The 13,997-nt window shown below is 43.9% G+C and overlaps 1 protein-coding gene and 1 long non-coding RNA gene across 3 annotated transcripts in view; one reads left to right on the plus strand and one right to left on the minus strand.

The window, feature by feature from the left end:
• LOC139071755 (uncharacterized) overlaps positions 1 to 13,451 on the plus strand; it is a 46,748-nt gene extending 33,297 nt beyond the window's left edge. Inside the window, exon 2 of the long non-coding RNA XR_011521571.1 lies at positions 13,006 to 13,451. This is a non-coding gene — a long non-coding RNA (uncharacterized lncRNA). The remainder of the gene's footprint in view (positions 1 to 13,005) is intronic.
• jph3a (junctophilin 3a) overlaps positions 1 to 13,997 on the minus strand; it is a 32,018-nt gene that overhangs the window by 9,009 nt on the left and 9,012 nt on the right. For both annotated transcript variants that reach the window (XM_015954029.3, XM_015954028.3), the window contains exon 3: positions 9,306 to 10,086. In XM_015954029.3, coding sequence (XP_015809515.3) covers positions 9,306 to 10,086 — 781 coding nt within the window. The remainder of the gene's footprint in view (positions 1 to 9,305; positions 10,087 to 13,997) is intronic.

The following is a 13,997-nucleotide window of genomic DNA, read 5'->3' on the forward strand; positions in this document are numbered from 1 at the left end:
CACACAACCATGCTCGTCTTCTGTACTCGACACAACGTCACGTTATCGGCCATGTTACCATTACCTGCCATGTTACCATTGCCTGCCATTTTTTATCACTGAAAGTTTTATTCTAGTTTTTTTATTATATTTTATTCTATTTTTAATCTTATTATTCATGTTATATGTAGCACATTAGTACCGAAGCAAGTTCCTAGTTTGTGAATTGTTTGTTCACTGACAATGGCAATAAACCTATTCTGATTCTGATTCTGATTCTGATTTCCTTGGTTGATTAGGCCTACCACAGTTGTATCCTCAGCAAACTTAATGATAGTGTTGGTGTTGTGGGTAGGCTTGTGTGTACGGGGAGTACAGGAAGGGACTCAGCACACAGCCTTGTGGGGCTCCTCTGCTGAGGGAAAGGGAGGAGGAATGGTGGTGGCCTAACTTAACAGACTGTGGTTGGTTTGTTAGAAAGTCTTGTATCTCAGAGGCAGATGTTGTGCTCTAGACCAGCCTTTCTCAAATGGGGGTATGCGTACCCCTGGGGGTATGTAAAGAAACTCCAGGGGGTACATCAGAGAAGCAGACTGTGTCTAAAAAAGAGCTTGATCACAGCAGTTGCCTCCCTGCCACCAAGGATGAAAAAGATCCTCAGTGAAGCACAAGCCCAAGTGTCTCACTAAAGTCTGTAAAAACACTCTGATCAGTGCAGTAATGTTAAGATTTCAGTCTTCTTTTTGATTTTTAAAAATATATTTTGAGATTTACATTTGTTTTTAGCAATTGTTATTTAAAATGACGTTGATGATTTCTTTTAGAGAACAGATATACTATGATCCCAAAAGAGAACACTTTATGTTGATGTGCTTTTTATGAGCACAAATCTTTAATTATAATTAGCTTAATCATTTCTTTATCCTGTGTTTGATATATATATTTTTAAATATTTCTAGTTATATATATATTTTTTCCAAATAGTTCAAGAGATACTACAAAAAATGTGCAGTGTTTTGCACATTTATGGATTTTTCAATGGGTAATCTTATGGTTTTAAATAGTTTTATGGTGACTGTTTTCAATTAATTAATTAGAATCACATTTTAGTGATGAAAAATATTTCCAATACATTTAGTTATGGAGTATTAACATTTAAAATATTCAAAATAGTTTTTTTTTTCCCAAATGGTTGAATTTTGTACTTATTTATCAGTTTCAAAGTTGAATAAATCAGTCACTGAAGGCACCTATTTAAGGTCTTGTTTTTTACAACCAAAAATGTTTTTGCGCTGATTAGGGGTACTTGGTTGAAAAACATATTTCACAGGGGTACATCAGTGAAAAAAGGTTGAGTACCACTGCTCTAGACCAAGGTCAGACAGCTTGTGGAATACTCTGCTGGGGAGAATGTTGTTGAATGCAGAGCAGTAGTCCACAAATAGCAGCCTTACAAACGTATCTGGCTGGCTAACAGAACCTTCAGTGTTTCATTGGGGAATTTTACTTCCTCTTATGCGTCTTTCTCTTTTGGGGTTCCCCAGGGTTCTGTATTGGGCCCATTGTTGTTTTCTTTGTATCTGCTACCTCTTGGCTAGATTTTTAAGAAACATGGGTGTCATTTTCACTGCTATGCAGATGATACCCAGGTATACATGCCTTTTAAGAGGGGCCACAATAATGCTTTGTGGTCTCTTTTAGATTGTCTCATTGAGGTTAGGCAATGGATGTTCTCTGACTTCCTTCTTTTTAATGATTACAAAAACTGAGGTTGTAGTCTTTGATCCAAGTACTTTGTCCAGGGTGGGTGCAGTGGACCTCAGTCAGCTCGCCCCATTCTTGAAACTGATGGTGACTTCCCTGGGTGTTGTACTGGATGGGGATCTTGTTTTGGACAGGCAGATTAGTGCGGTGACTTAATGTAGTTTTTATCAGTTAAGAAGGATTGCCAAAGTAAAAATCTTGCTGTAAAAAGGATTTTGAAACAGTAATTCATGCTTTATTACATCAAGGCTTGATTACTGTAATTCTTTGTACCTTGGTGTTACACAGTCCCACCTTTCGCGTCTTCAGTTGGTGCAGAATGCTGCTGCACAGCTGCTCACTGGGCCGAAAAAGATGTTACTCCTGTCTTGGCCTCACTGCACTGGCTGCCTGTTCGTTTTAGAATCCAGTACAAGGTGCTTTTATGGGCTTTGCAATCTTTGCATGGCCTTGCTCCAGATTACCTCTCTGAGCTACTGGTTTTTACTCACCTACACGGTCTCTGAGGTTGGCTGATAGGATGCTCAGGGAAGTCCCAAAAACAAGGTGCAAGCTCAGAGGTGACAGGGCTTTCTCTGTAGCGGCCCCTAGGCACTGGAATGCGCTGCCGTTGAGCATTAGGTCGGCCTCTTCACTGTCTGGCTTTAAACCGCTTTTGAAATCCCATTTTTATGACGTGGCTTTTAACTCAGCACGAGAGTCTTTATAATGTTAGTTGTTAAACTTTAGTTTTTATGCTTTTTATGTTATGTATTGTTTTGAATGCTTTTAAATTCTGTGAAGCACTTTGACTGGTTTTATACTTTTGTAAGGTGCTTTGCAAATAAAGCTGCCTTGCCTTGACTGGTTGTTCCAGGTGTGCGAGAACGGTGTGGAGGGTTCTTACTTATTGTTTGTCATTGTCTATTGAAAAAGGATATTTACAGTACAATAAATTTGGCCATTGCTATACAAGGGGCCAGACTTTAACTGCAGAATGTTTGAGTCATAGTGGGCAATAGTTCTCCAGGCTCGGTAATACATTTTAAATAAAAAGGACTCAGTTTCATCTTTAGGTCCTTATGTGGTTTGGAATTTTTTAAGTAACTTAAAAATGCTTAAGTAGCTGTCCATATTTTTTTTCTTTTATCTGATCATGGCACCATCTAGTGGCTGACAAGCGAATCACATCAGGACCTATAATTTCTGTATTTAAGTTCGAAAGCAACACCTCTCGTTCACGAAAGCGCTGCTCTGGCCAACAAAACACACTTAACACACATTGTTTTACAATTATTATGCTCATGTTATGTTGTGTTTTTGTCATGGTCTGCGTCTGCGTCTCCCTCATGTGTCTCCTGGTGTTCTCCATCCCCTTCTAGGATCCCCTTATGTGTCTCCTTGTGTTCCTCATGTGTCCCCTTGTCTACAGCCCCCTCCTGGTTTCTCCTTCCAGGTGTCCCCTCAGGTTCTGTGTCCCTTGTTCCCCAGCTCCAGGTTCTCCCCTTAAGTTTCCTGTGCCCCTTCTTGCCTCCAGCTCCCTTTGTCACGATATGAGGATGGTTAGGACCCAAAATGCAGATATCCAGGATGACATGAGGCAGGAGTTGAATATAAAGAAAAATCCTTTTATTTGTAGGATGTACCAAAAACAAAATAAGTCGAAAGGGGCAGTAAGCCAAAAGCCCAAAACTCCAGATAATGATCTGGAGATCCAAAAACACTGAAGACTCAAGAAGTACCAAAAACATTAGAAATCCAAAAAGCGAGACGAGACTGACAGAATAACATCACAATGGACCGACACAAAACTGAGACTAGGAGAGGGTTTTATACGCTGGGGCTGTAGTGATAGGAGACGAGGAGCAGGTGTGTGGGGAACTGGCACAGGTGAAAGCAATAATGAGAGGAGGAGCAGAGGAGGACACCAGACCTGACTGCGGAAGGACACACACACACACACACACACACACAAACACACACACACACACACACACACACACAAACACACACACACACACACACACACACACACACACACACACACACACACACACACACACACACACACACACACACACACCTGAAATAAAGACCTACATAAACTAAGGTGGGGAGACTAAGAGACATGAAGAAAACCAGGAGGGAGCTGGGGACAAGAAGGTTGGAGCTACAAGGACACAGAACGTGAAGGAACACCTGGAGGGGCTGGGGATGACCGAAAGAACACAGGTCCTGGGAGGAATGATCTAAAGGGCTACAACAGAAGACACATGAAGAACACAAAGAGGCACATAAATGAGACGCAGACAAAGGACACATAAGGGCGCTTATGAGACACAAAAGGGGAACCTAGAGAGGGATGGAGAACACGAGGAGACACATGAGGGAAGACGCAGAGGCAGACCATGACACCCACCAGGTTTCCCAGGTTCACCTATTCTTGTTTTCTTGTATTATCTAACTAGATTTTCCCTATAGTTCTCATAGGTTCAGGTTTTCTTCTCCTAGGTTCCTTGGTCCTTCCCCATCGGTTTATTAGTTCTCCTTTTCTCCTGAGATCTTTATTTTGTTCTCCCAGTCTTTAGGTTTTGGTTATTATTCATAGGTCATGTTTATTTTACCTTCTCAGCTTAGTTTCCTCTCCCTGATTAGTTAATTGATTTCACTAGGCTCTCTCCTCACGCGCCTGCAGCTCATTTCCCATTCATCCCGCCCCTGTGTATATAACCTTGTCTGCGTCTCTCTGTGTTGTTGGTCCATTGTTTGTGTCAGCCTCGTCTCATCCCCCACTCTAGGTTTTAGTATCTCTCTAGGTCTCTTGTGTTCTTGGATTTCTCCAGGTTTTGATATTAGGATTTTTTGGACTTTGGTTTTTGGCTCCCTGCCTCCTTTGGATTTACTCCTTAATAAAGGATTTTACGTTTTTTCCACCTCCTGCCTCATGTCTCTGGTTCTGCATCTTGGGTCCTAACCTTCCTCCAAACCCACATCCCGACAGTTTTCATATGTTTATATTTTAAAGACCTACTTGTCCATGAGAAAAGTCGCCAACTATGCATCAACCGAGGTACATCCTTAAACACTCGAGCACGCTCTGTGATTGACATCTGTACGTAAGCAGCAGTCTAACGCTATTGGTTAGTTCTGACCGGTGCTCATTTCATATTACATTGAGCTCTATGGGACAGGGGCGGGCTGGGCAAAATAAAATAAACATATTTCCTGGATTATATCACAGTACATTTCTGATAAATCATACATAATTCCTGAAAGGGGAAAACTCCAGACAGCAGCTTTAAATGTGAATATCTGAACCTTTTCCATGATATAACTTTATTTAACAAAGTGCAAGTATACATCAAGAGAACACAAGAAGTATACATACAGAAGAATGCATTTAACAGAACATTCAGCCAGGGGGTGACACACCCTGTCCTGTCTCCCCGTTTTGGTTCAGGCTTGTGTCTCATTAATTGCTCCCACCTGCCTCTCGTTTCCCAATCACCTTAGCTCCCAGCCCTCGTGTATTTAAGCCCCTTCTGTTCTGTGTCTTGTGTCGGTCCATTGTTTTAGTGTCCTGCGGGTCCCTCATTAAAGTACATGATAAAACGTCCTACCTGTCTGCCTGTCTTCCTCCCTGCGTGTGGATCCTCGCCTCACCTCCGCTCACCTCGCCCACATGCCGTGACAGAATGGACCGACTCATTGAAGGATCCAGCGGGGAGATTCTCCCGTGGGAGTACCTGCTCCGGTGGCTCGCCCCGAGCCACCACCCGGCGTCTCCAGCTCCAGCTCCACCTTGTCGCAGACAACGGCACCGACCTGCACCCTCAGCTGTCCTGTCCACCCTCCCAGCGCCTGATGAAAGACCGGATCGAGAGACGCTCTCGGATCACTCCAGTTACGTGGGCACCCGTCTGGCTGTGTGCTCCCCCGGGGTTGGTCCACAGCGTGGGGAGAGACGCCGGGCTCCACCGCAGTCCTGTGTTCCGGGACGGAGCTGTGAGCTCGCCGCTGCCCCTGCTTGGCGCAGCAGTTTGGACATGCCCCCGGCCAGACCAGCAGTTCCATCTCCGGCCCAATCGGTGCCTCCGTCATCTAGAGGCGGAGGAGCGTTGGCCACAGCCCAGCTGACAGAGCTCGTCAGTCTCCAGGCTGAGCTTGGCCGGTTCCGCCAGCTCATCAGCTTCCAGGAATCCCGCCTGGACGCTCTATCCTCCTCGGGCCGCCGGGAGAGGGTCTCGGTCCAGCCAGCGGCTCCCTCATCTCAGGGCCAGAGGAGCGAGCCCGGGGTCCACCCAGCGGAGCGCGCCGGTCTCCGGGCTGAGCTGGCCCAGCTCCATCGGATGCTCAGCCTCAAGTAGTTTCAGGTGGACGGTCTGTCCTCCCTGCTCTCACAGTTTCCAGCACCACCAGTTCTGTCGCAGCCTGTTCCAGCGGCGGCCCCGGTGGTCGCACCGCATCTGGCCCAGCCTGTCCAGGCAGCCCCTCCCGCAGCAGCTCTGCCTCCGACCCAGAAGCAGACGGTACCGGTCCGGAAGCAGGCGGTCCGGACCCGGAAGCAGACGGTTCCGGCCCAGAAGCAGACGGGTCGGGCCCAGAACAGATGGGTCGGGCCCAGAAGCAGATAATTCCGGTTCCGGCCCAGAAGCAGATGGTTCTGGCCTAGAAGCAGACGGTTCTGGTCCCGAAGCAGACGGTCCAGACGTCGACGGTTCGGAAGTCGATGGTGGTCGAAGCCTCTTCCAGTCCAAGGGTCGACGCCTCTTCCGGTCCAAGTGTCGACGCCTCTTCCAGAAAGGCCAGGGGTCCTGTATGCCTCCAGACAGTTATCAAATAGCATGTTGCCTGGATTAGCATTAGCTTCATTAGCATCCTCAGCCGTTAGCTTGGGTCTGAGGGCTTCCAGCCCTCTTTTCGCTCCATTTAGGTTTGGCATTCTGCTGCTTAACTCTCTGAGACTGTTGTAACTTTACTTTTTCTGGATGCTCTTTAACTTGATAAGCATAAAGTCAAGGTTTTACCGTGTTTTATGAACTGACTGTGCAGAACTCGGTAGAGAGTGTCTACTCATTCTGCCATCTTGGTTCGCCCCCCGGAGCGGACCTCTTACCGGATTTTAGATGCCCTGACATTTATAATTTATAAAACTGATTAAACAAAAACACAAATAACATAGATTTACATGTAAGAACTTTAAATAGAGTGCTGTGCTGTTTGAATGTATAAACTGAACGCCAAGAGAAATCACTAGTCTGATTTTTTTCCGTGAATAAAATAAATATGTCAGGCAGGAGCGTCTCAGGATCTGTCTGAGATCTGTCTCGGTGAGACAGATAATATCAATCCAAAGTGCTTTTTATGTGTGATCTGACAATTGATCATTCATTGCTTGATAATTAAATACAGCTTAGCCGGTTAATTGCTGTGATCATAAGAAACGTAAATGGCAGCACACAGAAACACGAGGCAACGTTTTACGTGATGTTTACTTGTTGCTATGAGTAATAAGACAGAAAAAGCCACGCCAAAATAAGTTTAGGAAGCCCACTAACAATCATAATAAAACATTTAAAATAAATACCGTATACAGTTGAGGAAACGTTGGTTTAAGTACCTGATATGAAGTGGTCGCTGCATACGCGAAAACCTTTACTCTCGGGATCCCACAGTTTCATTTTAGCCCGGTCACTAGTAAGTTTTATTGCAATGATCCAACGTTTGTGGCGTTCTGGATCTTGGGGAATCCTGTAGAAGGCTCTTCCCTTATCTCGTCCGCATCTGTTCTGGCATCCTGGGGCACAACAGGAATCTACCATATTTCCTGTTTGATTGAGTTTTCTGACAATAACAAATAGCCTAGCTGCGGGCTACTGCCTGCCAAGATGGCGCCATTTCAGATTGAACTGTTGCATGCCGGGAGAAGTTACGTCAATTCCCGGAGCTCTGTTGGAGATGCTGTAGTGGCTGATCACCATCTTGGATGGGTCTCCATTTGCCCCTAGTGCACTTATTCTATGGAGGAAGGTGCTTACCCAGCTAAAAAACACATTTTACAATGGTTTTTCACAAAATCAGACATGTGGTATGGCATCATAGTTAAATTGTGAATATAATTAGAAAAATAAATGAAAAATAAAGTTTATATAAAATCCCTACAAGTAGGCTAGAAAAGTCTCACATGACCTTTTCATTAGTGCACTGGCTATTGTAACTGTAGGCTGCACAATGGGTATAGTTGCTCACTTTGTGTTGACTCCAGTTGGGTTTGGAGAGTGAAAAGACCCACCCAATATGGTGGCAATGCTGTTACGCTCTCCAGCGCCTAATGGGGTGTCTATGTACTCATGTCTATGATGCAGACACCTCAGGCAGCTTTGTAAACCAACCTAGCTTGAATGCTAACTCGACCTGCATTGAATTAATACCAGTCTGTATCCTTCAAACAAATGTGGAAAGGGAGTTAGAGAAAAGGGATTTGTCTTTGTTTTTTTGGAGCAAAGTGATTAGCTTAGCTTTCAACCATGAGTGTTTCTCAATGCCAAGAAACCTTGCCTTGATGTCTTGGTCCCGCCTTGGTTGCCTAGGAGATACGTAATCAGGAACCGCCAAGGCGTGTTCCAATGTTCATGTTCTACCGATGAATCTGTTCTCTGTTTAGCTAGCTGAGCAAGGATACACAGTTGGCACCTTGTACCCTGGCCTTGGTCAAAAATTTCCCAGAAAACAGTGCAGTGTTTTCAAAAGGATGGCGGATCAGAAGCTGGCAGTTACTTCGGGGCAAATTTCAAGTTTAAATGTAAGCCAACTAATTGTAGCTGTCGGGCTGATATCTTTTTTTTTATATCCAAAGCAGTTAGCTATGGTTAGTTGGTTGCTTAGTAGTTGCAGCTTCGGTAGCTAGCAGGTAGTAACTCGCTTACATATTTGATTTAACCAATATACCGCTATATATGATATAAAAAGTAAAAGTCTTGTTATATATTTATATTGAAACTTAAACATATAAAATACAACGCTATCTCCTGTGTCACGTGACGTTACGTGATGCAAGTCTGTCCCATTTAACCATTTTCTTTGACCAAGGAAAGACAGTGTCCTCATAAGCAAGGCGCCTTGACATTGAGAAACACCCCATGCGTTACATCAGACTGTTGATTTAGTCTATTGTAGCGTTAGCATGTGTGTGCCAGGTTTTTGCAGGTTTTGCTATAGATTTGATGAAAATGATTGGCAGCTCTTGCAGAACCTGATGAAGGCTGAGGAGATAATTCAAAAGTTAGAATCAGGTGTGTCTGAGCAGACATATTTTAAAAAATGATATGTCTCTTAGCACTACAAGGTTAACTGGACATGCGCTGCATGAGGTGTGGCCATCAGCTCTTTCCAGAAAGGGAGAGAGAGTAGGGATTGGAGCTGTGGCCGTTCTAATGCCAAAATCTCCTCCTCTTCTCCTCGATGACATCACACTACGGAACCCAGCTTTAACTTATAATGTCACAAATGTCACTGGTGGTGAAGTATAAAATTTATGTTGTTTGTGTAACAAAATGTGAGTTAACAATCTAGAAGAATCTTACCGTGACAGTGCAATCTCTGCTTTCTGTTTGGAGATGTCTGCTGCCTTCTCAGCAGCCTCCACTGCTCGGTCTACCTTCTCTCTGATCTTACTGGCCCTCAGTGGGATCAGGTTCTTGCGTTTACCGCTCACCAGCACATTCTGCTTGTACTTTCCTTCCTCCTTTGTGCCATCAGGAAAGGTGGTGCATCCATACCCATGTCTCTTGTTACCTGCCCATTCACCTGCGTAATGAAGCCCGTCTGAGCGCCGGCTCACGCCCCAGCCGGCCCTTTGATCACTTCGCCACTCTCCGGCATACATTTCAGTCACAGTGGCATCCACGGGGGCGCCCTGCTCATTCTCACTGTTGTTGGAGTGGATATCAGATGCAGCAGAGCTGACGGTGCTCATGCCAGCCTCACTACAGAAAGAACTCTGCTTGCTGAGCTGACTGGCCAGAGAGCTTTTGGACTCAGAGCGCCGAAGCTTCAGTCCACTGAGGATGGACTGACGGAAGCGACCCTTTCTCTTCCTCTGCCGCTCAGCCTCACTCGGAGCCATCAAAGCAAAACCGCCTCGGCCCACTGGGCTACCCGCCAGCCCGGCAACCACCCCGTCCGTGGGCGTGGTGGCAACCCCGTCCTCTAGCACAGCCGGTGGGCCATGGCTGTGCTCGGAACGCAGGGAGTTTATAGAAGTCCGCAGAGGGAAGAGGATGACGGCTGCCATGCCATAGGGGACGCTCTGCCGTACGCCATAACCATGACGCATCCCTGCCAGCCACTGGCCTTGGTAGGTCCCTGAAAGAAAGCCCAGTTAGAGTTTAAAGTTGGGGCAAAGTGAAAAACAACAGATTGTTACTATCATGAGGACCATAACAGAAGACGTTAAATAATGAAGAAATTTCTAATCTTGCTTTCAGTTCCAGCCATCTGATTCTGTTCAGACAGTACTTTGATTTTGCTGCACCATATATTCTGCTTGTTGAAAGAACAAGAAGCTTTGGGCAGAGCAACCTCTCTGTTCATTCTTATCAAAGCTGCTCTCTTGGTACATAAACTCATCACTCTGCTCCTCATTCTTCAGAAGTCTTTGTGATTCAGTTTGATCCTAGGATTTGTGCTCAGCTCTGCACTGCTGTCGGCTTTGTGGGAAACCAGTTGCCCCCCGCTTGTGTAGTCAGAGTTGACGCTTTAAAAACTAAAACTGAATGAAGGATTCACTGTGCTCACTTAAACTATTTGCAGTTTTCTATTGTTATAAGCAGAACAACTGAGAAGACAAGCACAGACGTATACTCAGGAAACATTGCATACTTCAAGATGTTCAAGCACAAAAGCAGATTTAATGGATTTTTATGAGTGTGTGCGTGTGTGTGTGTGTGTGTGTGTGTGTGTGTGTGTGTGTGAGAGAGAGAGAGAGAGAGAGAGAGAGAGAGAGAGAGAGAGAGAGAGAATTAATGAAACTATTTAACCCTCCCACTGTCCTAATGGGTGTGACCCCATGAGGAAAGTTGACCATTGAGCAGGATCGATGGTTTATCCCTTGGGTCCATGTGGCAGAAGTGAGGAGTGAGCACCACCTCACCCCTGCCACGTGGACCTCAAAGGATAAACCATCGATCCTGCTCAATGGTCAACTTTCCTCATGGAGTCACACCCATTAGGACAGTGGGAGGGTTAAACACACTACCAGCACAGCTTAATCAAAGGAGGCTCAAAGTGAATCCAGAATAACATAAATTTCTGTGTCCTTTCTGAAGCAGGTTGATCATCTCAAATGATCTTGATAATCTCACTTCTCAGCAAAGGGAGTGGATTCACTCACGGATTAGCCTCAGAGCAATGAAGATTGGTAACTTAAACATCCACCCAGAGGAACCCCTCCAACCATCCACCAGCAGTTTCAGATGTCTTCTCTCCAGCATGATGGAGCACCGGGTCAGAAGGATAAAACCAGACCCAAATAAGTTAAATGAAAGAATGTCATAGTGAACTTCAGAGGTCTTGAAAAATAAAGTCTGACGCTGCAAATATTTATTGTTTTCATAATAGTAATTGTGAATAAAAGCCTTTAAAACCATATAAATGTTTGTAAATCTACTTGTGTGCAAAATGTTATCTTCCATAAATCTTAAACAAACATGTTCAAGCTTGAATTTCTAACTGTTAGATTTAATGTGAAAACTAACACAATTTGTCTTCATACACTTTGTGTCAGCACCTTGTTACGCCACACCTGTCAGGTGAGATGGGTTATGTTGGCAAAGTGGAAGAGCCCACTAACACAGATTTATACACATTTGTGTACAATATTTAAAGGTGCATTATGCAAGAATGACATCATGTGGTCCCATTGGGCAATCACATTCTCAATGTCGTTTTGTGAGTTTCATGACTGTTGCCAGTTATGAATCAGCACCAGAAGTTTCTATATGACAAGCAAAGAGGAGTCATCCACAGTAAGAAAATGCATTATTATATGTTAGCACTCTGCCGTGTTTTACGGTAGGGAGAAGTAACTACACTTATTACCGTAATAGTTCTCTGGCATTAGAGGAAGAGTGGTTGTTTACCGTCTTTCTGTTATAGTTCAGAACAAGACATCAAAAGGAAACACCACGATTGACTCATTATTCACACGAACATTTGCTGATCCAGTGTGTGTGTGTGTGTTCTTGTACTTACTACTTACTGAGGACCATTTTGACCATTTTCCCTACAAAGTTAGGACATTTTTGTGGTCCTCACTTTTTTAGAAGCTTACCAGTTGGTTTTAGAGGTATGGTGTGAAATAAGGTTAAGTTAAGGTTAGGGTTAGGAACAGATCAGCATTGGTTATGGTTAGGGTATGGGTTAGGCACAGTGGAGTCACAAAAATGAATGGAAGTCAATAGATAGAAAGGCAGCCGTGTGTGTGTGTGTGTGTGTGTGCGTGTGTGTGTGTGTGTGTGTGTGTGTGTGTTCCTAAGCAGCTGAAGATGTGTTTTCTGATTCTGGGTCAACATTAAACATTCATTCCTTCCATGAGGAGGTCGGCTGCACCTGTGGTAAAACTTTTATGAAAATCTGTCGTGGACATTTTCAGTTCTTGCTCCACATCCACTGAGGATGAATCAAATCAAACTACATGGTTATTTGTGATTTAATTACCATAATTAAAATATTTATGCCTGATTGCATGTATGTATGTTGTCTCTTGTTAAACATGATGTGATGTTTTGTCCTGAAAAGGTTGATCTGAATCCAAAGCAGAAAAATACCACATATTGTTGGAGAACTTTGTAAATGTGAAATTAAATCTTTCATTTGATCACTTATTCTCTGTTTGTTTGTTTTGTTTTTCCTGTAGAATGAGTGTTGTATTCATTTTTCACGACCAGACATCACCTTACTGCGTGTTTTGAGTGATTTCAGGTGAAACATCTTCACATTTCCTGGCTTACGGAAAATCTATGGAAAATGTGTCATCTCATGCGTGCTGTATTCATCTGTCAGCGGTTTTCCACAAGAATGGACGAGAGGAGCAAAGCCACGAATTGACCCAGTCTTTTTGTTTTCCAGTCTTCTTCTCATTATCTTTGCTTTTAAACTAGCTGTTAATGTAGTATACGAAAACAGGATGCTGCTAAACGCTCCCAGTAAAACTCCACAGCCTTCCATACAGCTTGTTTTGAGTCCTCGAGCATCCTCTTACCGGCTTCTCTCTGCACCATCCAGGTCCTCGGGGGTGATTATCAAACAGCCTACATTACAACCCCCTGAAGTCAGGGGAAAGGAGAAGATAGGCAGTAGCAGAGGGCCTATCAGAGAGTGGGAGCGTCACAAGCTGGTCTCCAGTGACATGCTAAGCTGCTGTCTCCTCGTTACCATGGAGACCTTTCATCACAAAGGGTGAGAGGCAGAGGGGTGAAGATGTGTTTTTGTTAAGTCTAAACTAGAGAGTTAAAAAGTGAAGGAGTTCTAAAATTAGACCAGTCCTGTTTTTGAAGTATGCTTGTTCTTTTTGATAAATCACACACACACACACACACACACACACACACACACACACACACACACACACACACACACACACACACACACACACACACACACACACACACACACACACACACACACACACACACACACACACACACACACACACACACACACACACACAATTATGCATTAAGATGTCTTGCATGTTTTAAATATGTTTCTTTTATATTATCTTACTGTTTTCTAGTGTTTTTAACTTCTCCTTGTTGTGACTCAAGAATCATTTTGCTTTTTCTTCATCTTGCAGTTCATCATCACCTACAAAAAACTAAACAGAGGAGCATACCTCAGATGATGATGCTTACGTAATGGGATTAAACTGCTTCCTAGTGGCTGACTGCGGAACAAGTTTTAGGCCCCGCCTCCTCCATATAAATCAGAAACATCCAAATGTAGGAGGAAGAGGGGCAACATTTTCAAGTTAAAATATTTACAGGCCACACAAATTTGATTTGCTCCTTAAATAAAAACACAAAAGTGATTTTGGTTTGAAGGTCAGTCATAGTAAGAGAGGTTTTGTGGTCCCATTTAACAGGAAATGTTATTAGCCATTTGATTTTGAAAACAAATAATTTGTCTTGTATTTCACATTTTAAATAAGGTTTTAACTCTTAGACCCTAATAATTATCTCCTGACTAAAAATAAATAAACCTCAGATCAATTTCTT

Source organism: Nothobranchius furzeri, chromosome 9, assembly GCF_043380555.1.
Source record: "Nothobranchius furzeri strain GRZ-AD chromosome 9, NfurGRZ-RIMD1, whole genome shotgun sequence".
In the NCBI taxonomy this organism is placed as follows: domain Eukaryota; kingdom Metazoa; phylum Chordata; class Actinopteri; order Cyprinodontiformes; family Nothobranchiidae; genus Nothobranchius; species Nothobranchius furzeri.